Here is a 27,900-nt window from a genome sequence, read left to right on the forward strand (position 1 = left end):
GGCCACTTACAGTTAAGTGGAATTGTTTTGTTGGCCGCTGAGATAGAAATGTGTCCAAGATAAACACTTGGCGGGCCCTGCTTCATGTCGCTCCTCCACTCCACTGTGTTCCTCCTCTTTAGAGAGGAGATGAGGGATATTTATAGGGCCGAGCAGCACTGTGCCGTGGTATTCCATGTTAATACAGGTCCCTGAGACGTACAGGCTTTGATCCCCAGCGGCCTGGCCCCTGGGTGACGGTGTGGGCAGTGACCCCGGAGAGGAGGGGAGGGACGGGGGGGGCAGGGGGGCCATAGCTGGGGCTGGGCTGGGCCTTTTGAAGCCGTGCCGGCCAGGGCAGCAGAGGGAGACAGAGTATCAAAGAGGTCGGAGCAGATTACAGTCCTGTTCTTTAATTACGCTCAGCCCCACACATCCCCTCTCTCTCTGCTGTTTGTTTTGAAAGAGATGGCCTATCGCTGCACAGGCTCAAGGGAACTTTGAACACATAGATGCGTATCAAGGCCTGTTTCTCCCACTCTGTAGAGCCTCAGATCTATCTCTTTTTAAGCATTGTGATTTAGGCTGAAATTGGAGGCAGTTAAATTGTTTTGTTTTTTAGACTGACGCTTCTCTCATTATGGTGATTGTGGGTTTATTCTCACGCCTATTCAGTCGCAACATCTGCCACAGTTTAATCTCCTGATAGGCCAGTAGACAATCTCCTTTTGATGTTAAATAGATCCTCCCCGTCTTCCCCTGTGGCCCGGAAGGACGGTTAGATTTGGGAAAGGCTGTCCTTGATGTCTCTGTGTTCTGATATCCTGGACATCTTGTTCCTCTCATACCCTTCTTGCTGATTTTAGAGATTTGATTGGATAATTGAGATTTAGTGAAGAATAGACCAATGTGTACAATGCTGTATATGTCATTGCCAGGCTTTATGTACATCCATGCATAATTTGCTGATGAGAGGGCTGTGTGGTTGGTTTGCATCATTACTCACTGCGGCCGGCTGTCTCCTGTGCAGTATGCCAAGTGTCCTGCCTCCCCACACTCTGTCTCTAGGTCTGTGATGAGTGGGACTGTCACAGCCAGGGACATCTGGCGGCTCTGCTCACTGACACCCCCCTCTCTCCAGGAACCTCTCCTCTCCCCACTGACGTGGCTCTGCTACATTCACTGGAGAAAGGCTAATGTGCTCAAACAGAAAGAGGCTGTAGCCCATGCAGTCCATGCAGATGAGGTGCCAGACTTGAGGCACCGGTGAATAGTGGGGTAGCCACTCAGGGGGTTTTGTCATGGAGGGTGTCCTAATGCAGCTGTGTGTCCATGTTTGTGTCTCTCAGGGAGGCCAGAACCAGAAGGGGGACCAGCCCCAGGATAAGGACCAGACCCAGGGTTCAGCTGAGGCCACCAATATGAGCCAGCTGTGGAGTGGCGTGTTTGGTATTACCCTGTTAGAGGGACAGGACATGCCTGAATACGGCCAGGGGGACGTCTATGTGCGTTACAGACTGGGAGAGCAGAAATACAAGAGCAAGGTGAGCTTATTTCTCGATCTATTAGTCCTTTCGTCTCTTCCCTTCCCATTTGCACATAGCTCTCCACCCTCCTTTCTGCTACTAATTTCTTCCCACTCCCCTTTCACTCCTTCTCTCCCTCCCTCACTTTCGTTCTCTCTCCCTCCCTTTCTCTGTCCCTCCCTTTCTCTGTCCCTCCCTTTCTCTCAGCAGGTGTGTCAGTGTTTTACCTCCACCTTGGCTCACTGGAGCATGGCAGAGCAGCTCATTAGACTGGGCATCTATATATGATATAATATAATATATGCCATTTAGCAGACGCTTTTATCCAAAGCGACTTACAGTCATGTGTGCATACATTCTACGTATGGGTGGTCCTGGGAATCAAACCCACTACCCTGGCGTTACAAACGCCATGCTCTACCAACTGAGCTACAGAAGGACCATGCTCCCCTTCAGGTGGAGGGCTTCACTATGCTTCACTTGATTTGCATACCCAGCAGGCCCTGCTCGTCTACCTCTACTTATTGGCCTCCCTCCTGATGATTCTGCAGCGTGCCAGTCTTGTGTTCTCATGTCATTTCTCTGTAAACCTCTCTGGTTTTGTTTTGGCTTGTTTGTTTGTTGAACAAAGCTAATCCTAACTGGATGCTGTCAGTAGTTACAATCCTAGAGAAGAGGCTGAGGAGCGCTCACACAAAAACCCCTTCTCTCCTTTCCTCTCCTCTCCCCCGCCCCGTCCTGTTCGCACTGAATGAAAACTAAATCCACCTGTCATGTAATCTCTGCTCACTGTGACACTGCATTAAACCTGACACCGCTTTGCATCAGGCCGTGTGTGTTCCAGTGCCCACCCACACTACAGTACTGTATCAGCACTATGCTCTATCGCTCTCTCCCTCAGAACCTGCGCATTCAGGCCAACCCTCGGTGGAGGGAGAAGTTTGACTTCAACAAGTATGAGAACTGGCTGGAGCCACTGAATGTGGAGGTGTTTGTTAAGAGAGGCAGGAAGAGTGAGGAATCCTGGGGAATGTTAGTATGGCCTTGATTGTCTGATTGTTTGTTATCTTGGCTGTTCTATTAAATGGACATGGTTCAGCCGTGATATTGAAGGCTGATACCGTCTTGTGTGCAGGTTTGAGGTGGACCTGTCCAAGCTGCCAGTAAACACACAGCAGCTCTACACACAAGCCCTGGACCCAGGCAAAGGCAGGCTGATATTACTGGCCACCTTCAACCCCTGCAGTGAGGCCTCCATATCAGACATTAACAAACCTCCCCTGGAACAGCCAGACGAGAGGGACCAAATACTGGAGAAATATGTTAGTATCTTTAGGGAAATATTACTACTTATTCATGTCACTTTTGACATTTTACATGCTTGAATTAGTAAGTACAAGCAGACAAGTAAATACATTTCAAAAGCGATCTATACTAACTTGCAGAATACTAACATGCGTTTATACATTTAACTAAGACTGATGGTGTCATTTTACCTTTGCAGAGTTTGAAGAACTCTCACAAAGGTGTGAGGGAGGTTGGCTTCCTTCAAGTCAAGGTTTTCAATGCAACAGATCTCACATCAACTGATCTCAATGGTGATATATCACTCCACTTTTAACCATTCCCCTTTGAACTGGTCACTTTCTATGGCTGAGTCCATTTACACTTGCACACACAATGTAACACAGCTTTGTTCTTTCTTTGCAGGGAAAAGTGATCCATTCTGTGTACTGGAGCTGGGGAACAGCAGGCTACAGACTCACACCATCTACAAAACACTCAGCCCTGAGTGGAACAAAGTCTTTACATTGTACATGTGTTTTTCCTTGGTCTTAAAGTGTACTTTGTAAACATGAATGCAAATGAATGTATTCCTTCAGATCTGGACTAACTAGTTATCTGTTGACAGCCCAGTAAAGGACATCCATGATGTGTTGGAGCTGAAGGTCTTTGATGAAGACGGAGACAAAGCCCCAGACTTTTTGGGCAGAGTGGCCATTCCACTACTCTCTGTAAGTTGGGGATCTTTTGATTCATAATAGTTTATTCATTGACATTGACAAGTTGTAAAACATGTCATGGGGTCAGAGAGGTAGGAGCATCCTCAGTAAATACTAATGTGGTGCAATTGATTGACATGCATTTTCTAATGCTACAGGTTCAGAATGGACAGCAGGTCACCCGGGGGTTGAAGAATGAGAACTTGAGGGGTCCAGCCAAAGGGACCATCTCACTGGTGATGGAGGTCCACTACAACCCAGTAAGAACTCACTGGCTGATTCTAGCCAAGCTCATGCTCTTTGACAATTGACACAATCACTTTGTCTTTGACAATTTCTAACATCTTTCTCAGGTTAGAGCCGGCATCAAAACCTTCAAACCAAAAGAGGAGAAATTCATGGAGGACAACAGAAAATTCTCCAAAAAGGTTTGCCTTCGCAATGAATGTTAGGCATATAGAGTCTAAAATGTATGATTTATACACATAGAGCATGGTAGATACCGTTTGTTGGATGAAGGAGTACTGGAACATGCTCCTTAAATCACAGAAACAAAGCTTCCATAGGCAAGCAGCATATTAGCTTTGATTGGTCATAGTCTAACTATTTGGCTCCTTCTGTAGCTCAGTTGGTAGAGCATGGCGCTTGTAACGCCAGGGTAGTGGGTTCGATTCCCGGGACCACCCATACGTAGAATGTATGCACACATGACTGTAAGTCGCTTTGGATAAAAGCGTCTGCTAAATGGCATATATTATAATTATTATATTACAACAAACCAGAAAAGCCATACTGCAGCAAATAAGGCCTTGAATAAACCTGATTTTGAATCATACACATAAAGCTTTTATCAAATCATGCTAGCTGCCATTTTGTTTGAATTATTTCCCATTAGGTCCTTGCCCAGAATATCTACCGAGTTCGGAAAATCACCCTGGCAGTGCTGCATATGTTACAGTACATTAAAAGCTGTTTTCAGTGGGAGAGCACACAGCGGAGTGTAATAGCCTTCCTGGTAAGTCATTGCCCCATGCTAATGAACTAGTTCCAAGCCTTAGGCTGTGCAATTGGTGTATCCTATTTCACTGCAGCACTATTTTAACACTTCCTTCTGTTCATCTGCGGTAGATGATAGGTACAGCATGTTCAGGTACAGGCCTACTTAGATCATTGTTACTGTTTCTCATTCACATGCTCCCTAGAATTGACACGGTCAGTCTTTATCTCCATGCTGAATTAGAAAGTAAAGTACAAGCTGTGCTATATCCTTTAATTCAAACCCCACTTGGCTTCCTTCAGTGTTCTTCTGGCACGAGGGCTTTATGTGAAGGCCTTGGGTCTGGCTGTTTGGTCATCTGACTTCTTAGCTAAGCCCTCTCCTCCTGGGGACGGTGTCCTCTGTGTGGAGGAGTAGTGACAGTTGGCCTGAGAGATTTGATCCTTGTTTAAATGTCTCTGTCTAGCTGTTTTAATGAGGCATTGTGATCTAATACCCTAAGCTGAAATAATCTTTATTTCACCCTGTGAATCTCTCACCTTAAAGCACATGTAATGTCATCATGAATAAGAGCATCCTCGTGCCATAAAGCCCTGGCAGCATCAAGTCAGGGTGAGGAAGCAGTCACAGACAGGGTGTGTGAAGATTCCTTTCTTCACAGCCTTCATTCCTCACTATATTCTGTTTCAGGGGCGACGTGTATTTCATACCTGGTGTATTGTGTAAGCTCTGCTCACTGATCCTCAAGTGCATATCCCCTCAGGCAATGGCCAGTCTCACGGTATCAGTACAGGTATGGACACAGACAGACAAGGAGACAGACTGGCAGACAGGAAGCGAGTGTGTGCAGGCAGATAGACGGAGACTGGGAAGGAGAAAGGCACGTAGTCAGCAATGCGGGCATGCAGGAGGGTAGGCGGGCTGACAGGTGACAGGTCAGCGGGATAGGGCCATCTCCTGGCCCCCACCTATAATTAGATGCTCGGCAGGCCACCAGTGTGTGGTGGCACACTCTAATCTTTCATTTCCACTTCCACTACACCTGCTGTTCAAGACGAGCCCACAAATAGGAGATCTGAGAAGGGAAAAACAAGACTTACTCTCTGGCATACTGTGACCAAAAATATGTACTTTTTTGTTGTTGCATATTTGTACCTAAAGATTAACAGTTTGAAATGTTTTGTTGAATTTGTGTAAGAGCTGAGTGCTCCTGTTGCAGGGATGAAATGGTGTGTTTTAAAATGTGTTATCTTGATTGTGAGTAAGATGGACAGTTTGTGGACAGCACAGCTGTACCCATGCAGTTCCATTTAGAGACAGACACACTGCAATAGAGCAGTCTGGCTATCTGCAGTCCACTGAGCCCTATGCTTTCCTCTGGAAAATGCTTTCCTCTTTCCTCTGGAAAGCATTGCGCTTGTGTTAAAGGTGTCTGCCAAGACTTGCCTGAGGAGAGAGTGAATCAGCCTGCTGATAAATAAGCCGTGTTAATCACCCACTCACCAGCAGATAGGAGTTAGACTGAAGAAAAGTTCTGATTTCTAATCAGGCATCGCATCCTCAACACCTCACTACATGAAGAGCAGCAACAATCAAAACCTGAATATGGAGCGACAGTCAAATATAACTATTGAGTATTAACACAGACAAAAGCCTTGCCATGTGATACAAGAGTGCAGCCGAGGGGCCTTAACAGCCATTGCAAGCCCAGTGGCGTACCATTACACACGCCATTGCCCTGGCCCTCTGTGGGGTCAGCCACAGCACAGCGACACGAGGACCACTCCTCCTCCCAATTTGCAATTAAGTTTGTGTTTGGAGCTGTCTGAAGCAGCATGCCACCGTGCCTTAATGAAACAAGCTACCGCTCCTATATTTATATATTTAGGCCCTGCTAATAGGTAACTGATTCAGACACTGACAGATGGCCTCCGCTTGCCTCTAAGATGTGCATAATTAGAGGATTGTCTTCTCCTTTCTACAGCAGCACTCTGCCTCTGCTGCTTCTCAGAATATGCTGCTAGGAACGGCTGCAGTGTAGGCTTAGACTTGAATATACATTACAATACATTATTTATCAGCCAAACAGACCATTGCTGCCGTTTTACACCACATGCATCCTGTAATGCATTACCGCTGATGTGGTTTCATCTCTGGACTGTGGGATCCTCCGCTAGTGCCTTACCAGAAAGCCTTAGCCGCCAAGCCACTGTAAGTCCCATAGGCTAATGCTCTGACCTGCTCAAAACATGCAGTCAATTCAGGAAATGGGGATCTTTGTGTGTGCATTATGAAATACCTTTTGGTATGTGTGAAGTATTTTTTGTTTGTTTGAGAGATTTGTCTCACAAAAGGAACAGTGAAATCTAGTTTCCCATGAGCTGTATTGGCAATGTGTTGAGCCTTTAGGTATCATTGAGAATATATATATATATTTTTAAACGTCTCAGTCACATAACTTCTACCTCCAACTGGCAGGCAGCATATCATCCTGCATCCCACTGCTGGCTTGCCTCTGAAGCTAAGCAGGGTTGGTCCCCATCGTTGGTCCCTGGATGGGAGACCAGATGCTGCTGGAAAGGGTGTTGAAGGGCCAATAGGAGCCCCCCAAAAAAAAGAAATGCCCCAGGGCAGTGATAGGGTGCAGTCTCTCAGTTGGGACGTTAAATGGGTGTCTTGACTCTCTGTGGTCACTAAAGATCCCATGGCACTTATCATAAGATAATCTGGCCCTCATACCATCATGGCCACCTAATCATCCCCAGCTTCCAATTAGCTCATTCATCCCCCCCGTCTCTCCCCTGTAACTATTCCCCAGGTTGTTGCAGTAAATTAGAATGTGTTCTCAGTCACTTACCTGGTATGATAATGGTTAAATAAAAATTCCCTCATGTGTGGCAATCAGAAAAGTGAGTATTTTGAGTAGACTATTTAAATCGGGAATACAATGTACACTGTTTTAAAATCAAGATGGCTCATCTTATTATTATAATGCGAAGAGGAAGCCTGTTAAGAATGCAAACTTCTGCAGCGCTGTCATCGTTTGCAGGGCTTGAGGTCACTGATTCCGATTGCGTAATCTCTTTTGTAAATGGAGTCTATACCTTGGATTTTCCACCCATAGGTTTCAGTTTCAAAATAGCAACTTTCTAATTAGGTAATGTTCAAATAATATTTTGCAAGCATCTAAATAAACTTCTGGCAAAGACTCATAAACGTCTTCATTGGTAAACAGAAATACAAACAAGAAATGTGGATTTCTTTCAGCGCTTGTTTATGCCACAGTAATGAGCCTAGGATGTGCCTTTTTCTAAAGTTTGTCAATGGCCTGTTCCCTTCTTCTGGGAGAGAGAGAGAGAGAGAGAGAGAGAGAGAGAGAGAGAGAGAGAGAGAGAGAGAGAGAGAGAGAGAGAGAGAGAGAGAGAGAGAGAGAGAGAGAGAGAGAGAGAGAGAGAGAGAGAGAGAGAGAGAGAGAGAGAGAGAGAGAGAGAGAGAGAGAGAGAGAGAGAGAGAGAGAGAGAGAGAGAGAGAGAGAGAGTGTGTGACAGCTAAAATCTTCATCAAATAACTCCCTTTTAAATATGCTGCTCCCCAATACTGAGCTAGATGAATGTGCCATACATCAGCAGCAACTGCAGAGAGAGGGGTCACCCAGAGTTCTTTCCTGCAGACATTTCCAGTGCCTGTAGATGGAGCTATAGCACTGCTGAACTATGTAGTGGAGACCCTGATGGGCGATAACTCTTCTCCCAGCTACAATTCTTCATGGGAAAAACTGTCAAAGTGAAAGCCTCCATTCTGTGGATCTGCTGGACCAACAGAACAGAAGTTTCTCAAACATACTAAAATGAGCATGTATTAGCCAGACATATTAATCTGTTTCAGAGGTTTAAAGTTGAGAACAATTTAGATTTAGATTAAATGGATGGAGGTCCTCAAAAAAAAGAAAAGGGATTATTTACACATGAAAGCTGATTTTGAGCTTTTCTGTCATTAGTGCGCTTTAAGTATTTAAGTAGAATTAATATTTTAACATATTAGGTGGTCTCGTCTGTCAGGAGTTCTGATTAGAAAGAAACCTGTATATCTTATGAGAGTATTTGAACAGCTTTCTTTTTGACACTGCCAGGTAGCAACTGGTTTAGACATCATTTGACAGCCTGTGAAATGCTGATTGCCTCACATCACAGACTGTAAAGATGGCTGTTGATGAATGTTTGATGCGGTGCAGCTGAAAAACACTGTTGGCAGCTGCCACGGCTGCTTTTTTTGGCTGATAGAATCCTCATCTCCCAGATGAGAGCAGGACAGGGTCAGATCTGGATCCAGAGGTCCCAAGGGACCACCTGTGAGGTGTCGCCGCACCACGCCCACTTGCCCCCCAGCCGGACCCATTACCCAGAATACCAGGACGGCCAGGATCAAAGCCATAGTCAGTGCTGTCATAATTATTCTAGTTAACACCGTCCCCAAAAGTGACATGTTTGGTGAACACTGATCTGTCCCTTTTTGGTTTACTGCGATGCAGTAATGCAGTATGTATGACCAAAAGAGTGTGAAAGGAGTGTAATGTCAAACTTTATACATGCATGTGATCCTCTCGTTCCTTTCTCTGCATCTGTTTTCTTTCTGTTGAAAAGGTTGGAGGACTGTGTGTGGCTCGGCTGGCTGGCCTTAAAAGACTGGGTTCTTGCGTCTCGGGGGTTACACTCTTAAACCTTATGGATGTGGGAGTTCTCACATAGTTTGCATTGGGAATATGTCAGGGAGGGAGAGGGAGACAGCCCTTTTGAAAATAGTCTAAGATGTATTAATTATTAAAGAATGGGATATCAGTATCCACAATTACTGAGAGCCGCCTTCCTATTTTAAATAGTCGGTACTGCTATTGAGGTGCCACATTGGATGGCAGTGTGTCAGTTGACAGCTCTAGGGGCTAGCTGGTAACCGTAACCTTGAGACACATCCTCTTATTATACAGAGAGCCTTTCTCTAGCAGTCCTCTCTCAATTAGAGCATTAAATAACATATTTTCTGCAAAATAGTACACTTGTTATTTTCAAGTTCATTTTAATAATTAATTGTCTTGTATTGTATAATATATTCATTTTCCTTACAAATATAAAGCAGTATGAAATGATAATTTCAGAGGATAAACAAGATGATGTTGCTATGAATAACACTGCAGCCCTTCTGTGTTGGTGCATCCGCCGTGGTGCTTTGTCTGTCCCTCCGTAGCGCTTTCAAATTGTGCTTATTTTGGCCCCAGATGAAGTGTGCTCTGTGTTTAACCCTGTGGTGTGTGCCGTATCGTAATGACTGCCTCTAACATGCTCACCACCTCCCCAGTCACAGAGGACACCTCTCCCAAGAGCCTGTGACCTGACCGTGTCTGTGTGTGGCTGTAACGGGGCAGACCTCGGCCTGTGTGCGCTAACATGTCTGTGAGCCGAGCTGACAGGGAGGGAAGGGAGAGAGAGTAAATGCTACTCCCTCCCTCCCCACCTCCTCGGGGGAAAAGGCTCTCATGAAGGATCTGTCACCCAGGAGGTCGTTCAGTGCTAACGCTCCCGACACGGATTAAACACTTGTGGCCAGTGCTGGAGCTTGGGGTTGGAGTGGTCACTACTGACAGGCACCACGGGGCCCCTACTGACCGCCCTGGTACAACCCTGGTCCAGCCCCGCTCCACCCTGACTCCAGACCTGCTTTAGCATTGGCATGTGTCAGACAGGCAGGGAGACAATGGCCAACACTGGTCTTGCAAGGAAATGCTAATGCCCTGCCTAGCGCTGCTGATCTTCTCTTGTCTTCCCTTCCCTTTGATAAGGAGCCCGCTATCGCTATACTGTACTAGTACTGGCATCCTTACTAGCAGCCACTGAATTTTCTTAACATTCCTAGAGTTCTAAGCTTTCAATTTCCTTATTTATGAATCATTACTGAATTAAACTCAAGTAGATTCATTATTCAAATGTAATTAAATGGATTTACATTCACATTGAAATGTATTGCCTTGTTTCATGGCATACTTAAAAGCAATTGCAGTAAGTAAAACTCATATTGTTCATATTGTTTTTTTATTGTTTTTTAGATATGGCTTGGATTATCAGAAACTTGTCTATACCAATGGTTTATTTGTGTGTACTGTGTATACATTTAGTGGTCCGAGCTGCTACAGATGATAAATTCATGCCCAAGAGGGAGGTGAGATTTCCCCTCTCTCTCTTTCTCTCTCTCTCTCTCGCTCTCCCTAGTCAATAAGACGAGCTGAGCGTATGTGAAATATTTATTTAGCGTTAGCTCCGAGCACCATGGCTGCCCACACCATCTCTACCTGCCCTGCAGAGAAATCTCATCTGTGCTTCCTCTCTGCCTCCGACACCCCCTGAAAGCCTGTCCCCTTATTGGCCCGAGCTCACCACAAATTATATGTCTAATTTCTCTGCGTTTACAGCTGCTTTAAAGCCTACCACAGACTAGCGTCCCCAACATTAGCCCTCAGCTAGACTCTCTGTTCCAGCCTGGCTGAAAAAAAGGCCTGCGTGAGCCGAGCAGCCACTGGTGCCTTTGATTCATTATTAATGTCTAATTTTTTGTATTTTAATTTGAGGAAGCAATGCAGATTACTCCCACTGCCCTTGATTTCACCCAGAAAAAGTACATCTATACCAGAGTGGCGATTATGCAAGGTTCTTACCCCTCTTTACACACACACACACACACACACACACACACACACACACACACACACACACACACACACACACACACACACACACACACACACACACACACACACACACACACACACACACACACACACACACACACACACAACACACACACACACACACACACACACACACACACACACACACACACACACACACACACACACACACACACACACACACACACACACACACACACACACACACACACACACACACACACACACACACACACACACACACACACACACACAGAGAGAGAGACAGAGAAAGAGAGAGACAGATACCCCTGGAGCCTGTAGTAAGCCTTGTTAAACTTATTCAGCTACATTCATGTAATCTGGCATCCATCCACAGCCCCACTGACTGACCCCCATAATGCTAGTTGGCTCTCTCCTCTCTCTGCTCTGTTTTTCGCTTAGTTTACAGTAGCTTTCCAAGCTCAACCAAAGATAGACACAGAAGAGATAAGAAATTCCCCTTTTTATAGATTTCCTATAGTTACAGTATTAGAGCTGCTTAGTATTGTATTTGTAATTACGGTGTCCTCTTTAATGCAAGCTTAATGTCAGGGTAATAATGAGTGATACACTATTGGTAATAATTGCTATAATTGTAGGATTAAATACATTCAATGATATGATTCCATAACACATTTCATTAGTTTGGCACATACAGTATATGTTTACATGGAGCTGTGTATATGTGCAGGGTTTGGCAGCCCTCCTGTCTAGTGTTTAGTCAGTCAGTCAGTCGTCTGGTTGGTAGAGTGGGTCCTCTCTCTCCCATTAATCAATTTGCAGGATGGTAGAAACTCTTGGAGAAGGCGTCTTCGACCTTTTGTTCCTACTGCGGTCCCCTCTCCCCCTCCTGGGAGAGTGTGGGTGGTGTGAGCTGCCATGCTTGCTCAGCTTTAAGAGTTATTTTATTCACACTTTTAATCGCTGAGTGCTTTATTATTAGGTGCTGGATTCTGCTGGCCAGGGGATCTGCATGAGAAGGCGCAGAATGCATTTACTGAAATCATATTAATGGCACTATAAAACAAATCTGTCAGCCTGTTGTTAACCCCGCTGGCAGAGTGGCTCTGCCCAGGGTCGGCCCTTCTCCAGGCTCTTACAGGTGGCTAAGGAGAGTACATCTCCATCACTTAGTCCACTGCACGCTAATATTTTTTATTCATTCATTATTAGACACCCCATGCATAATCATTAAGGAATCTTTCAGTAAAATGGTGTTTGTCAAGGGAGGTTTCCTACATTAAAGACACTCCTCCCAGACACACATACTAACACTTGTGCAATTACAAGTCGTTCATTATCCAATTCTGCTGTGTGTAAACGTACCGCTCAGGTAGATCATTTATTATTAGCTCCCCTGCTTCCTGTTTGTTGCTTTCTGTCCTTTTAGTGAACTAAATGACTGCTTTACCGCCAATGTAAAATATCAGTGTTGAGGTGTTTTGGATTTTAAGGTTCCCGTTGTCATGTGTAATTTGTAGTGGGATAAAAAACAACTACGATAGGACTGAAATGAAATGGAGCCCAACTTTGAGGCCCATTAAAAGGTGGATTATTTTCAATATAAATGTACACTTAAGCCTGACAGGTTGCACTCTGTCCACCCCGTCCTTTAATCACTCACGCTCGGCACTAATAAAACAGAAACCACTTAGCGAGGAATTACTTCTCTCCATTTCACAGAAGCCTCAGAGAATGTGAGGAGACGGGGGAAAGGTATAACTTTGCCTCTGCTCATTAATGAGAAATATCTGATGGTGAAGACGCAGCTCTGTGAGCCTGAGTGAAGGAATTCCAGCAGCTTTCCCAGATGTTCACAGTTACATTTTTATTAGTGTTTTTTTTTTTTTAAGCATGTAAATTCTCCAAACACGAACTGACACACCGCGAGGGAGGAATTGTGGACATGTTTCTGACAGTTTTGGTTTCTACCCTCATTTAGGTGCTCAGTTTAGACACCAGCCATTGTATTTCTCTAGCCTTTTATCTTGTCCACCAAGCCAGAGCGTTGTGAGCAGAAATTTGCATTAGTGGGCGATTATGAATACCTGTGACAGATTCTCTCTACTGACTCCCTGGGAGGAAATGAATTGCCTCCCATTGTTGACTCGCACAGGAAGACAGAGACCAGGCAATTAGACTTTAGTGGTTAATGTAGCAGCTTTTGCAGGGAGGGCAAGGGGGTTCAACATTCCTGCTGGGCTCATGTCAGTTTCCAGGCATTTTTTTGTTGCGGGAATGCTCTCAATATGACAAGCTACCTGTCCAGCAGCCTGCTGAATTCCTCTGGGGTGAAATTAGTGTAGGTTTAGAATAGTCTCATGGGAATAGAGGTGACAACATATGATGTAGGTTATTCATAAATAGAAGCAGACGTGCTAAAGCTACCTCTGCACATCATGCAAATTCATTGTTTACCTTTAGGTTTTCCCACCAGCGTTTGTTGTGGATGCGTAATTCAAATAATTTGATATGGAGAAATTGCAGTAACATATTGTGTCCTCACATCTTGGTCATCCCACGGTGTTGTTCCTACACTTCACATTACACAGATATTATTGAATAAACCTATGCGATGAGGAAGCCTAGGGCTGTGAGGGACCAGTGTTTGGAGTATTACTCATGGTTCACGTTTCCCTGGAGGCAGTTTGAATCCATTGAACCCAAGCCTGGTGTGGCAGTAGGTAGACTGCCCCAGAGCCAGTAGGGCTGGAAACAGGCTGATATGACAGGACCAGTCTGCTGTTTACAGGGCTCAAATGGAGGCCTGAAGGCCCAAGCGGTTCACATCCTGTCTAAGGTCTAAGTCAAACATATTGTTTCTACTGTAACAAGCCCCCAGCAGTCCACACTCAAACGGCACAGCATGCTATTGTAGTGAGCTAGTGTAGAGTTTTGAGAATCCATCCCACTCCTCATTCCATTGGGTGTTGTAGGTTACTAGGTTTGTTTTCTTCTAGCCTTATGGTTAAGTTCCTCCTCTCATGAAAACAAAGTTAAAGAAAGAGAGGAGTTTTTGTACCTTTTCAAAGAGTAAATCATATTTTATGATATAGAAGGAAGTACTTATATCCATTACAAAATAAAATGGCCTCCTCAGAAACGGGTAAAATGAATGTCAATATAAATGTACACTTAAGCCTGACAGGTTGATATGAGGGTGAACCCGGGCTTTAACATTGCCCAGGGACTGCATCTTTGCCAGCAGCCACAAACACAATCAGTGGGTTGGTCTAGGCAGAGTGTTACACAGTAATAGATATAAAATAATACTAACTTTGAGGACTTCATTTCTTCATTGTCAACTTGCTGGTGTGCTCCTCCTCACACACTGGACAATTTCAGCAAGAGCCAAACTCATTAGGCTGTCACTAAATGGGTTTAAATGCAGCCGTCCAATTAGTGCTCTGCTGTGAAGTGCAGTGGGTGTTGTGTGCTATGCTTACCGCCGTTTCTTTACAGAATTATGAGGGATTACTCATTCAGTGTGATCCATCTTATTTCAACCAGGGGTCTTGGCTTTTCTCACTATCATCACTGTGGAGGGGTAAATGTTGCAAATGCTTCTCCAGTTGCCATATGTTCCTAGTCACAGTCAGTCAGACAGCCGAAATTCTTCCCAGTCTAAGAGGGTTTGATATGCTGTATAAAATACAGGATTCCATGCCTACCCTTGTCAGACATTCCGTTCTGCATAAAGGCACACTGCCAGCACTGTTATCGCTGTAAATAAATGGGATTTTGGAATAGAAAAAATTATCCCCAAATGCCTCTCTTACCTCCCAGCCACTAAGATGCTGTGTAGTTTAGTGGCGTAGCTTTGCATTCTTCTGTGATGTTCATGGGGCTTGGGCGGTAGGTAAACCCATTATGTTTATTTGGAGAGGTGCATGCTGGGATGTGTGGGGTGAGAAGAACATTGTGTCTGGGCTTGGGTTCTAGGCCATGTTGTATGACGGCGATGCCACCCTTCGTGCTGTATCCGTGCTGTTTGTGAGTCTCACACCCCACTCTCTCCCACACTATGCCTCTCCCTGACCACCCCCTGTCCTTCCAGACCTTCATGGTGATGGTGTGGACCTGGGAACTCTTCATGATGCCCATCTTCCTGCTGCTGCTTATCGGCTGGAACTACTTCCAGGTCACCCCGGGGAGGGTCAGCAGCAATCAGGACTTGGTGAGTGTCTCCTCCTACTGTACTGTACTCTATACAGAGCTGGTCTATACTACACACGTCATAGCAGCTCTTCATGTCCCCCTCGCCCACTCACTGGTCAGAAGCATACAGAGCAGAGCAGCCTCTGGCTGTCAGGATATAGATTGGCACTCCCACTAGAATTTGGCTGTGTCGAACTGCCCACAATGCTCTACAATAGTGAATGAAGAGTATGCCGTTAACATCATTTTTTTTCCATTTATTTACTATGTTGAGGCATACACAGTATTATTTGAGCATACAACATTGCATTGATGCTGTGTTGATACTGTTCTAGACACAGGGTATTTATTACATTCTCAAGATGGTACGGCTATCTCCTCTGTATCAAAGTCGAGGTTATGGAAATTAAGTCTCCCCTAGCCATGTCTGTAAAGGTTAATGCTGTTCCCACTTCTCAATGTCCCCCAATTTCACTGTGTTGCAAGCTATCTTGATGGCCAGGGCCCTGGCCTGCAAACATCCCCTCCCTGCAGCAACATCCCCAACACCAACCCACTGATTGTGTTTGTGGCTGCTGGCAAAGATGCAGTTAAAGCCCGGGTTCACCCTCATATCAAGCGTGGAGCCTTTTTCACCTCTCCGTGACCCTGTGCCCAGCAGTAACACAGCCCAATGTCACAGTGTGCACCATGTAGGCATCAGGGATGAGTTGACGTGAAGTAAACTAGGCAACGGCATCCAAATTAAATGTTTTTTTCCCCCTCTTTCTGTTTTGATGTTGTGAAGAAATGAGATTGCTTTGCTGTGACAGTGCTCTTGTGAGGAAGGCCCTCTTTCACCTCTCCTTTTGTGTGAGGTCACCCCTGTGATGCCGTCTCTATGAAACAGGCCTCTCCCAATAGGGGTATATGTACTAGAGCAGGATTTCATTACTAGGTGTTTGTTCAAAATGCTCCAGTGCCCGCGTGTGTCCCTGTCCATTTGAAAACACACTCTACCTCTCTCCATTCTCTTGTAGACGAACATGAACATGACCGATGATGAGGAGGAAGATGAGAAGGTATTTTATTTGATTTATTTCTAACTATCTTAATAGTCAAATATTCTGTATGCCAAGTTATACAATATCTAGTTTGCATATTTCCACTGGAAATGGTCTCGCAGAAACAAACATTGAATGCGTTCAAAATGAGGACAGAATGTAGGAAATAGTAATGCCATGTGACAAACACGTCTACTTCAGCACTACACTCTATTCCATTGGGTCTTCAGTATCACTACAAATGTGCTCTGCTGCAGTATCCCAGTCCTTTGAAATCCAAAATCGATGTTAAACTGCATCATTAATTGAAGTTTGTCTGCCATTGGGGATATTAGTAGCGGGTGAAGATGTGTTCACTTTTCTAAATGGGATGGTTACTATGTGATTGACCTTTTCCCTACCCTAACAAATGAGGCTAAACGCAACGGTACAGCAGTATACATATTTACAGACATCTGAACAGTATCTACTTATCTATTCTATAAAGATTATCACTCACTTAAACAATTGGACCTCTGTATTCATAATGATGTCATATTTCTAATTGTTAATCTGAATGTGATTTTTTTTCTCTTGACACCCAATACCAAAACAAGTATTTTAATGCACACCAACACCAAAAGGAGAAGACAAAAGAGACATGGTCTTTATTCCTTATTCCTCCTATACAGACATTTCCTTTCATTTTAGTCAGGAGAGCTAAGAGTTAATGGGATGTGCATTATTGCTTTATGGTGGGGAAGTGTGGATCTGCTGCAAAGCCTCCAAGCAATGATCCCTCTGCAGTACGTCTAGGCCCAGGAATCATATCCATAATATGCTCAATATATTCTGTTGTGATGACCAGGGGCTACCTTCATATGGAGAGGAACACCCTCCGCTAAAAAACAGGCCCGTCCTCCAAATCCGGTCTGAAAGCAAAGGCTAATTCATGGATGAAAGTCTCATGATATGTGTGGATACACATAACGCAGCGTACGCTTAGCTGCACTGCATTAAGAGCTTAGGAGAGACAATCCTGCGGCCAAATATATATAGCAATGATATGACAATTGTGTGTTTGCATGAATAGTGAATGAGGATGTGCCGCTTTTATGGTGTTCCTTTTAATAACGCTACTACTGAAATAGGATCATTAGAAGCAGGTCTTTATCATCTCAATGATTTGACAGTTTTTGGTTTCCTTTCACCTTACTTTTTTTTTCTTTAAGATTAAAAAAAGAAATGCGATTTTCAAAAAGCAGGGAGGAGTTTTTCATGTATTGCCATGTATTGCGGAGTAACAATTTAAACCAAATAATTCCTGTTCCTTGAAGTCCTCTCTGAACGGTTTAACATGAGCCAGCTAAGACCATTCACACTCTCTTCTTTAATTTACTAATGAAGCAGTTGCCTGTGTTTGTTTTAAGCTGTCAGATTTCATTTAAAGTGGCTTATTTCTGTCCTATTATGGGTTTGCTGTCACTTAAATGTGATATCATGCAGGCAGATCAAGCAGTGTAGCGTTACACTTCATATTAAGGTCTTCTTCCAAGCTATTTGGGGTTAAAGAGTGGTCAGTGTTAAAGATGTGATGACTTCAAAGGCACGACTTTTTTCCCTAGTCCTTTTGCGAAGATGTGAATGAAGGCTATCTCCTCTGAGAAGGTTACCATTAACACTCAAATATGAGAGTGTTAAAGATAAAACATGTAGAACATACGGGGTCTGTAAAATGTATATAGGTTCAGAACCTTTGTGAAATAGCACAGTTACAAATAGAAATCAAACTGGATGGACATCAGAAATAGAGGAAGGACTAAGAACAAACAAAAAATAACTATTGTAAAATAGACTGTGTCTGTAAAATGTGTATAAGATGTGTAAATTGAAGGTAAAAGACGAAGTGTTTATTAGTTTACTCCAATTGGGGGATCGATGGTAGGGTTTGCAGGGAATAATCATAAAGGTATATTCTTTAAAAAAGTATGTATGTCTATATAGGTATGTGTATGTATATGCAGTATGTGTATATGTATGCATGTGTGTATGGATATATATATTTACCCCAAAAATATATGGGGGATTGGAAATGATGCAGACAATTACATTGATGGAACCAATATTCTTTCCGCAATATTTAGCTGATCCACCCCTTAAAAAAGGGAGAAAAAAAGAAGAAAAAAACCACTCAAATATGTGTTTCCCCTGTTTTCCCCTGGAGGAAGGAAATATATAAACCTCCGCTAGAGCACTAGGAATGTGAAGGCATGACGTTAAGGAGAGACGAAAGGCCCGGCTACGTTACAGCAGGATAACAGATCTCTCTCTCTCTCTGTGTTCAAATCTGTCCTCAGGGAAAGAGACGGTTTACAAATGATGTGGCCAAAGTGACTTCCTTTTGGCCTTAGGTATCAATTGTGCAGATAGACAATATTTAATCATTTAAACATAAAAAATACAAAGAAAAACAAGCCCATAGATCTCCATCATAATGAACAGAGAAGATAAAATAGGTCTCCTATGGCCTTTGGCTGGTATGGCTGGTCTGGGGGAGGGAGAGGGCGCACATTCTCCTCAAGCACTGTCCAGGGAAGCAGGGGGTTGGATTCGGGGGGGTTGAGGAGGTGGCAGATTGAGCTGGAGGGGTGCTTTCGCTTACCCCCTCAGACCGTTGGGTCACCTTCAGCACACCGGCCAGACCGACTGCAGACTGTGATCTGTGCATTTTGGTAGGTATGTATCCGCTAAAACGTACTGCTTCTGGGAGCTGCTCACTGCTCACACGTTTGTTTGTGTATTCATTTGTTTGTTAGCTTGTTTTAACACCATACCAGAACCTATGCCAAAATCACAGGTGTTTTTCATTAAGATGTGCATTTTTGCGCCTTTGTGGAATAAGTCACTAGAAAATATTCAGTCAAGCTTTGAATGAATATTCAAATTTGATGCCATTTATTCAAATTAAAGCAATGTTAAATGAGCTTTCTTAAGCGTTTGATTATGCCCAACATGCCTGTGAAACCACATTTGCTATTTACCTTTGTGCAGAAGATCAAATCCGTTCCCATTACGGCGCCTTAAAAGGTAGCGTTTACCATTTTTTTCTGAAATGAGAATATGATTTGACACATGTTTTCTAATCAGTACACATTTACGATTTATGTGGTCCACCCCCCTCAGTATACCCATCCCTTTCCAAGCTGTTTTATTTTTTTTGTTTGCCAGGAGCACAGAACAGTTTTGTAAGGGGCTAAAAAGGGAAATGAACAAAGATAAATAATATCATCAAATGAGTGATGTAGTAAAGGACTTCCAATTTTCATTACTATGGAGATGGAGGACTTCAAGGGTCTTAAGGAAGATGAATGGTGATAATCAGGAGAGCTTGTTGATGCGCACTTTATAGTACATATCTTTTGGACCTTTTTTTGTATTCAAATGAAAGCTTATCTTTGGATAATCTTTGTCTACATTTACCTTGTGCACACAGGTCTATCTGTTACAGTTAAATAAGAGTTCATATCTCTTATCAGGTTTGAATCCTAATTCATGTTTAGGGGGCCTTAAACAAGTTTAGATCGAGATATGAAAGGGAATCTGAGCCTAACTGATGAGGCTCCATATCCAGTGAGCTCTAATTTCCCTGTGCGCAGCTCTCTCAGTCCATCAGGAGCACACAGACATGGATCTTAAATGGCTTTTAGCAGGCAAAAATCTGCTTTGAATGAGAGCTCAGGAGAAAGAGCTCAATTAACACCTAATGTGAAGTAAAGGATCTGCATTCACATTAGACTGAGGTTGGTTTTCTTTATGCCTTGCTGCAGACAGTGCCGTGTCTCTTCTATAGGATGATAGGCTACAGTACTATCCCTCTGTCTCTATTGTATGACACGATGGGATAATAATCTCTTCACAGATCTCTCAGAGAAAGCATATTTGAGATATTTCCAGCGGCCTGGTAGGGGAGGCTCTCTACAGGGGTGGGAATTGCTCTCTTCCTGTGTTTGTTGTGGAGGAGACTTGGGACTGACAGTGGGGAGTCTATCTGTGCTGGGCTGGCGGACAGCGTGTTTTCCCAGGGGCTGCCTCATGAGACTGATAAAGGCATTCTGTCTGGACGCTGTCACTGAGCCCAGGCTGGGGCTGGATCTGCCTTCTAACACAAACATATAGACATCCTCAAGCCTCCTGTTAGACTCCATCAGATATCTTCCTCCCCCTCTCTCGCGCGCTTCTCTGTCATCATTTCTGTCATTATTTCCTCCTTTTGATGTCTTCTCAGCCCTCTTTAGCTCACATTACTGGTGTTATCATCTGCAGCCTCTCCTCTCCCTCTGGAAAGCTTCACAGTGCTGCTTCTTCTCTGCCGTTAGCAGCACTCATCTGATCATGTCTATTTCAACTGAAGAATATCTGTTTTTTTTCCCCCACACTGAAATTGGCAGACACCATACCATGTCCATCTGGTCTATATAGGGTGTCTGTATCATATCACGGCTTCTGCACCATGATATTAATTTAGCAATACAAAATGAACGATATAACACTATTAACACTACCTTGGTGATGAAAGTGGACATAGCTAAAGCCCATTCACATGACATTAGTCTTATCTGAGTGAAAATATATCCAATGATTACGACCCTGTGATCTGGGATGGTTGAGCCACTGCTCTCTCACACACAGAGGTGTGAGGACAGAGAGCCAAACAGAGTATATAGGTGGGTGGGATAGAATTAGCAAAACAAGTCTAAACCCGCCCCGTGGATTGGTTGCACCATGTCGTCTCTTTCTACTCTTCCTGTCTGGGTCATCTGGGATGCTGCCTGATTGCTGATGGCCATTTTATGTCCGTCTCATCCTCCAGTTAATCTGTGATTTAGATGTAGAGCACTTCCATTGTTTGTGGCGGACAAAAGCAGAAATCATGACAGCTTTCCAACGTTGAATCTGCCTCATTTTCAAAAGCATAGTCTGAAGAGACATTATAGGCCATTCAATAGATGGAATTACTCATGATAGTACGGCAGACATGAACTGGGCTTCGTTTGCTTCCTCAAACAATTGACATGCAGCACAGTAGACCTCATCAGTGCCTGTGTACTTTTAGGAATCTGGGAAAAAGGGACTGATGGAGAAAATCCATATGGTTCAAGAGATCATCATCACTGTCCAAAACATTTTGGATGAAATCGCATGCATAGGGGAAAGAGTCAAGAAGTAAGTTTGACATTTTATGCTCACAGTATACTGGTGAGTTCAATGTTCTCTTCAGCAGTGGGTGTATAATGCTTTGGCTAGCAACTACATTATTGATTGTGCAGTATCTTGTAACATCCTGGTCATAATGATATTCTGACTTTATTTGATGTAATATTTCATCCACAGCACATTCAACTGGTCTGTGCCCTTCCTGTCCTGCCTGGCCTGCTTGGTTCTCTTTGTGGCAACAGCAGCATTATACTACATCCCACTGCGCTACATTATCTTCATATGGGGTAAGTCAAATATACAGCATTATTTTTATTATAAATACTGTCATTTGTAATGAATAGCTCCCCTTCGGCAAAACATTGTTGAAGAAGACAATCACAGTAAATAGCGCTTACAGCCATTATATAATAGTCATTTGAACACTCACACCTCTTGAATGCCCAGAGCTCAGGCTGCTAGCTCCAGAGGCCCATTGTGCTCAGAGCTCTGCTCAGTGTGAGATGTAAGCAGGACAGTCTAAGGCTAGGCCCAGGGTCTGTGAGAAAACAAAGCCGAGCAGCGAGGCAGGGAGAACATCATGCTGTATATAAAACAGGATGTCCTTGGGCAGTGTAGGCTACTGGTGTAAACCCTCATTATCTGCTCCAGTCCTACAGAGGAAGACAGTCGTCTCAGCGGTCAGAGGGAAACAGACACTCCTCCTCCAGCTGTTAGCCAACAACTAACTGTACTTCTACACTGCCTCCAACACAATCGATACCAAAATCATATCAAACAACAGCACTGATACACTCTCCTGACTCTACAGTTAACCCCCATGTCTGGTTGCAAGGCAAGCCTTTCATGTAGTCTGTACACATTTAGGTCCTTAGGTTATTTGTGTACACGTTGAGGTAAGCGCTGTAGCTAGCAGTGAGTATATGGTCCCATTATGGTCTGTTTTCTTTCCAGAACTACTGTGGAATGCAACCAAATGTGGGGAAATAACAGTATTGAGCAAAGAATAAACTTATTTGATTGAGTGATATGGAAAGGTAGTTGGGAGTGGGGTGGTGATAGGGGGAGGGGAGGTTGGTGGTAATCTCTGCTCTGGGCTATTGTACTGAATCTGTACTCAGAGGACCTGAGTCGCCTTTGGATACAGACTAAAGTGTATGTTCTGCAGTCAACTATCAGGCTCTGTTCAAAAGCTGTCATGGATGTGTGTGTGTCTGCCTGCATTATAGCATCCTCTGTACGGTTGTGCTGACAACTTCTACATTTGTGATGATACATATCCATTGCACTTGTCCATACAACCCCACCACCTTATTGATGTACTGATTCAATTTAGTTCCTGGGGATCAATTCAAATAGCATCACAGGGTGCAATTTCATACAGTGGTGAACATAGACGTGGGAAATAGGGGTGCTGAGGGTGCTGAGGGTGCTGAGGGTGCTGAGGGTGCTGAGGGTGCTGCAGCACCCCTGATAAATCAGGGGGAAAAAATGGAATCATACAAAAATAATTACAAATATACAGTATATATATTTTTTCCTCACAAAAGTAGTGCACTGGGCCTTGACTAGTATTAGCTGACCGATATAGACGTTTGTTGCTTTGCTTTGGCAAGAAAGGTAGTTACACAATTAAGAACAGTATCTTGCAAGATTCAATAAATTAATTGTAAGAGTAGTTGCCCTGTCATGTACATCAACACGTGCAAAGTTATGGGCAAAGACACAAAACATCCTTATCAAATTAAATATTTCTCTTGATCAAATAACATGTAAAACAACCACTTTTTGTGCAGTAGTACCTGCAGACGTTTCCATCAGCCTGAAGAAAAACAATGCACAGTACTGTAATTGAGTACATTGAGACATCAAGTGGTTTGTGATGATGTGGCTCAGTTGGTAGAGCATGGAGCTTACAATGCTAGGGTTGTCGGTTTGATTACCACACTGGTAAAAAGTATGAAAATGTATGCACTCACTACTGGAAGTTGTTCTGGAAGAGCGTCTACTAAAATGGAAAAGGAATGAATAGACCATTTCAGTTTTCACATAGAAATACAGTGTAACAAAGTATTTCAAGAAACTGGAAAACATTTTATATTTCACAAATATTATCAGATTAACTGTTTTGTACATATAATTATCACATTCAAGTTACAAATGCTGGTAAACACTCAAATACATTTTGTAGAACATTTTTCACAAAGGCTTTACTACTGTAGTCCTGTATTCGTGGACCGATATAAACGTAGCTATGTAGGTGAAAGCGCTAGCGATGGGTAGCAATATTTTTTTTATCCTTGTAAAAATATGCAGGTCTGGATGACACCTTTATTTATTAACGTGTCCTTGTTTTCACAGGCATTAACAAATTTACCAAGAAGCTGCGCAACCCGTATGCCATTGACAATAATGAAATACTGGATTTCATCAAGAGGGTGCCCTCTGATGTTCAAAAGGTAAGGGTCCAATTTTCCATACAGACAGAGGGAATTCCCTGAAGATATCTGCATTATTTGCTCTAACAGAATTCCCAAGTGTTGTGGAAATATATCCTCTGGCTTTGTTTGATTATTAATGGACTCACGCCTTTAAAGCACCCCTGGCCCAATTATTTCTGGCAGTGGTTTGATGCAGTCGCCCCGGTGCCTGGATGTGTTCTACTCTGATCTGTCCTCTGCCATATCGCTCCAGCCTCGTTCCTGATTAGCAGTTTTGTCTCTCTGTGATAAAAGTGCTGTGGCATCCGGGCCTATGATTGGCCAGGGGACGGTGGCGGGCCCCTGATGGCTGTAGTTGTGTGTGGCTGGTGTGCCCAGCTCTGAGTCAGTTGAGACACTCTGACGTGGCCCCTGTCACATCAGGGTGGGGGAGTCAATGAATGTAGTCGTGAGCCCCGGCCGTCCTGCTGGCTGCCATATGTGATCATATATTAGCCATGGCTGATATGTCATTTGCGGTTACATCACAGGGCTGATAGTAAATAGCTGTCAGGGCAGGGTGCTGTACTTTAAGTGGAGCTGGGTGTTCATCCTGTTCACTCTCTATTTTGTTCTCTGACTGAGAGAGAGGCTGAGTGTGGGCAGGAAATAGAGCAGCACTGCTCCTTCCTCTCCCAGGTACTTTACAGACAGTATTCAGCCAGGATACGTGACTGTCTGGATCTGGAAAGACACTCTGAACCCCAGTCTCTTTCGCTGCTGTCCCCTTTATGTCCCTCTAAGAGTTATTGCCAAATGTTCAGTGATGTTGTTGGAGAGAAGCCTATGTGATTTTTCAGCTGAGCAAGTTGGCAAAACAACATGAATACATTTAATTTCACCATCTTTTATATGTCTCACATCTTTTATATGTGACACATTTGTTCAAGTTTTGAAAATGACCATGGGGACAATACTTTTTAGTTTATGGTTCAGCTATGTCCTGGATGATGGCTACAAATCATTCATGGTGACTCACCACTACATAAACCTCTGTGAACAATAATGTTGCTGAATAATACAAACACAATAACCATAACAATACACCACAAATTGCTGTTGTTACCTTACAACTTCAACCCTTAGAAAGGCCTAGGTTTGGACACAGTCGAGCCATATTACAAAGGCTGGAAATGGACTCCTTTCTCACAGCAAAATTACTTGGCAATTAGAGCCTGTGCAAATCTACAAAGCCCCCCTCAAACCGGGACTTCTGACAGGAGTGTGTCTGTCCTGAAATAAGAAGCATCTGTCAGTTCTGAGAACAGTTTCATGTTCTGATGCAGACGGCAGTCACTTTGTTCCCTCATTCATTCCATCTCCCATTCTAATAATCAGGATTTGGTAATTAGTATGGAGTCTCTACCTTGATTCAACAGAACCATGTTACTGTTGTAGCAAAAACAAATCTTTTGAAAGCAAATTTTCTTAAAACTTCATCATGCTGAGTTTCTAAATCTTTTTCAAACTAATGTTTCACATAATTTGTATTTTATTTCATGTTTTGTGGCCTGTTACTTTCACTACACACATTACAAAAATTACACAATGATACCAGATATTTCAGATACTTACGTTATTTAAACCATTGGCCAAAGTAAGCTCCAATTTGGAAGTTTCATTCTAGATTTTCCGCCTTAATTCATGGTACAAATATTTTTGGACATATAGGAATCTGTGTTAAAGATTGATTTCCAGAACATTGACATGACACAATCATTGATGTTGAGCCTCATAATTCTACAGTGCAAACATACTGTAGCTGAAAGGAAAAAGGGGTTTAAGATCAAATGCCAAAGTGGCTTGTCTCTTTTTTTCGTATGAAATCTATCATCTTTGAGATCCCATTGAAGCATGTAAAAGTCGACATCCCATCGATGCTAGTTGCTACCTTAGTCAGGAAACCTGGCTGAGGATGTTCTTTGCTTCATATAAAGTTTTCTCAGAAAGGACACAACTTGCACGAGTGATTATGCAGTTTACTCCCTCACTGGCAGGTTGTCTCAAAAGTTGATGACAGCTTCTAATATTGCGATTGTGGCAGAGGAGGGGGGCGTACACTGGTACGGAACCCTTGACTTCTCAAATCCTTCCTCCTTGTGATTAATCCCCTCTGCTCCTGTGTTTATAAAATGATTCATTACAGGCGAGCCCGCCTCGCTTTCCTCTGCACCAGCTTTCCTCGGGGGAGCCATTACCGTGCGCTCTACTGAGTTCAGATTACCTGTCTCTAACCAAACTCCTGTTTGTTTTTACAGGTGCAGTACAGCGAGCTGAGAGCGCCCAGCGTCCAGAGCCCACCACGAAGGAGAAGGTAAGCCCCTTGGACGTGCTGGATGAAAGGACCAGGCTCCGTCTGAAAACGGCGCAGCCCAGTCTGCTACGATGACAACGGTCCAGTGCCAGCAGAACCTGCGACCCCTTATCCCCCTACTCCCCCCTCTCCCCTGCCCCGTGCTGCAGGGGTGCAGTCAGCCGCTCTCCCGCTTGTGTGTCTGCCACCCCCTGACAGGGGCTGTACACTGCACCGGGCTAGGAGGGCAGCACATGGAGCTGTCAATCATAGAACCAGAGACACCGTCTGCCCACTCCGGCCCAGCTTGCATCCATTCATGCATTTTATAAAAAGAATGAGAGCTAGAGTTTGGTTTAACTCAAACCACTGCTGTTTTGCTTTTATAGATTTGAATAGTAACACCTTGATCAGACTTGACAGCCTCATTGCATCAAGGCTGCCTAAAATATTCTGCAGTCAAACTTTTTTCATTATGTAATCCAACATTTGTGCTGGATGTGTATGCAACAAAAGTTAAACATTCCCCTTTTGCTACTATTTCTGTCAAGTCTATGCATACAGTTTGATGTTTACATTGGATTTATCCAACATCTGCACCATATGAAACACACTGCAACTGCCTCTGGAACGCAATGCTGCAAGTCAAACACAGCGTTACATTGGAAATGAATGTACTTCTGATGTACAAAATGCGCCTTCGGTCAGATCAAGGCGTTCAACTGAACTGCTGCAATGCTTTGACTCATTTACATTTTCATTTCATATAAGGGCAAATACAATACTGTAACTGTGTTTAATCCAGTTATTACTTTGTGGTCACATTTATTTATTTTTATTATATATATTTTTCATTAACCTCCCTCTTCGGAGGACACATCTTGTTTATTTATTTACAGCTTTTCTGCTACAATTAACAAATCAAATCAAATTGTATTTGTCACATGCGCTGAAAACAACAAGTGTAGACCTTACCATGAAATGCTTACTTACAAGCCCTTAACCAACAGTGCAGTTCAAGAAGAGTAAAGAAAATATTTACCAAATAAGCTAAAGTAAAAAATAATGAAAAGTAACACAATAAATAACGAGGCTATATACAGGGGGTACCGGTACCAAGTCAATGTGCGGGGGTACAGGTTAGTCAAGGTAATTTGTACATGTAGGTAGGGGTGAAGTGACTATGCATAGATAATAGCAGCTGTGTACAAAACAAATGGAGTACCAGTCTTTATTTTTTTAAACTATTTTCTACATTGTAGAATAGTAGTGAAGACATCAAAATTATAAAATCACACATATGGAATCATGTAGTAACCAAAACAGTGTTAAATAAATCCAAATAGATTTTACATTCTTCAAAGTAGGCATTCTTTGCCTTGATGACAGCTTTGCACACTCTTGGCATTCTCTCAACCAGCTTTACCTGGAATGCTTTTCCAACAGTCTTGAAGGAGTTCCCACATATGCTGAG

The 27,900-nt window shown here is 43.4% G+C and overlaps 1 protein-coding gene across 1 annotated transcript in view; it reads left to right on the plus strand.

Annotated features, from left to right (window-relative positions):
* The window catches only part of mctp2a (multiple C2 domains, transmembrane 2a), a 40,642-nt gene extending 13,218 nt beyond the window's left edge, over positions 1-27,424 (plus strand). Inside the window, exons 11-25 of the mRNA XM_046307514.1 lie at positions 1,329-1,523; positions 2,407-2,537; positions 2,641-2,827; positions 3,010-3,103; positions 3,216-3,318; positions 3,418-3,520; positions 3,667-3,768; positions 3,862-3,936; positions 4,404-4,523; positions 15,317-15,436; positions 16,437-16,478; positions 21,553-21,662; positions 21,831-21,940; positions 24,015-24,112; positions 26,392-27,424. Coding sequence (XP_046163470.1) covers positions 1,329-1,523; positions 2,407-2,537; positions 2,641-2,827; positions 3,010-3,103; positions 3,216-3,318; positions 3,418-3,520; positions 3,667-3,768; positions 3,862-3,936; positions 4,404-4,523; positions 15,317-15,436; positions 16,437-16,478; positions 21,553-21,662; positions 21,831-21,940; positions 24,015-24,112; positions 26,392-26,451 — 1,650 coding nt within the window. The 3' untranslated portion in view covers positions 26,452-27,424. The remainder of the gene's footprint in view (positions 1-1,328; positions 1,524-2,406; positions 2,538-2,640; positions 2,828-3,009; positions 3,104-3,215; positions 3,319-3,417; positions 3,521-3,666; positions 3,769-3,861; positions 3,937-4,403; positions 4,524-15,316; positions 15,437-16,436; positions 16,479-21,552; positions 21,663-21,830; positions 21,941-24,014; positions 24,113-26,391) is intronic.
* The last annotated feature ends 476 nt before the right edge of the window (positions 27,425-27,900 follow it).

The sequence above is a fragment of the Oncorhynchus gorbuscha genome, linkage group LG02, assembly GCF_021184085.1.
Source record: "Oncorhynchus gorbuscha isolate QuinsamMale2020 ecotype Even-year linkage group LG02, OgorEven_v1.0, whole genome shotgun sequence".
Lineage (NCBI taxonomy): Eukaryota > Metazoa > Chordata > Actinopteri > Salmoniformes > Salmonidae > Oncorhynchus > Oncorhynchus gorbuscha.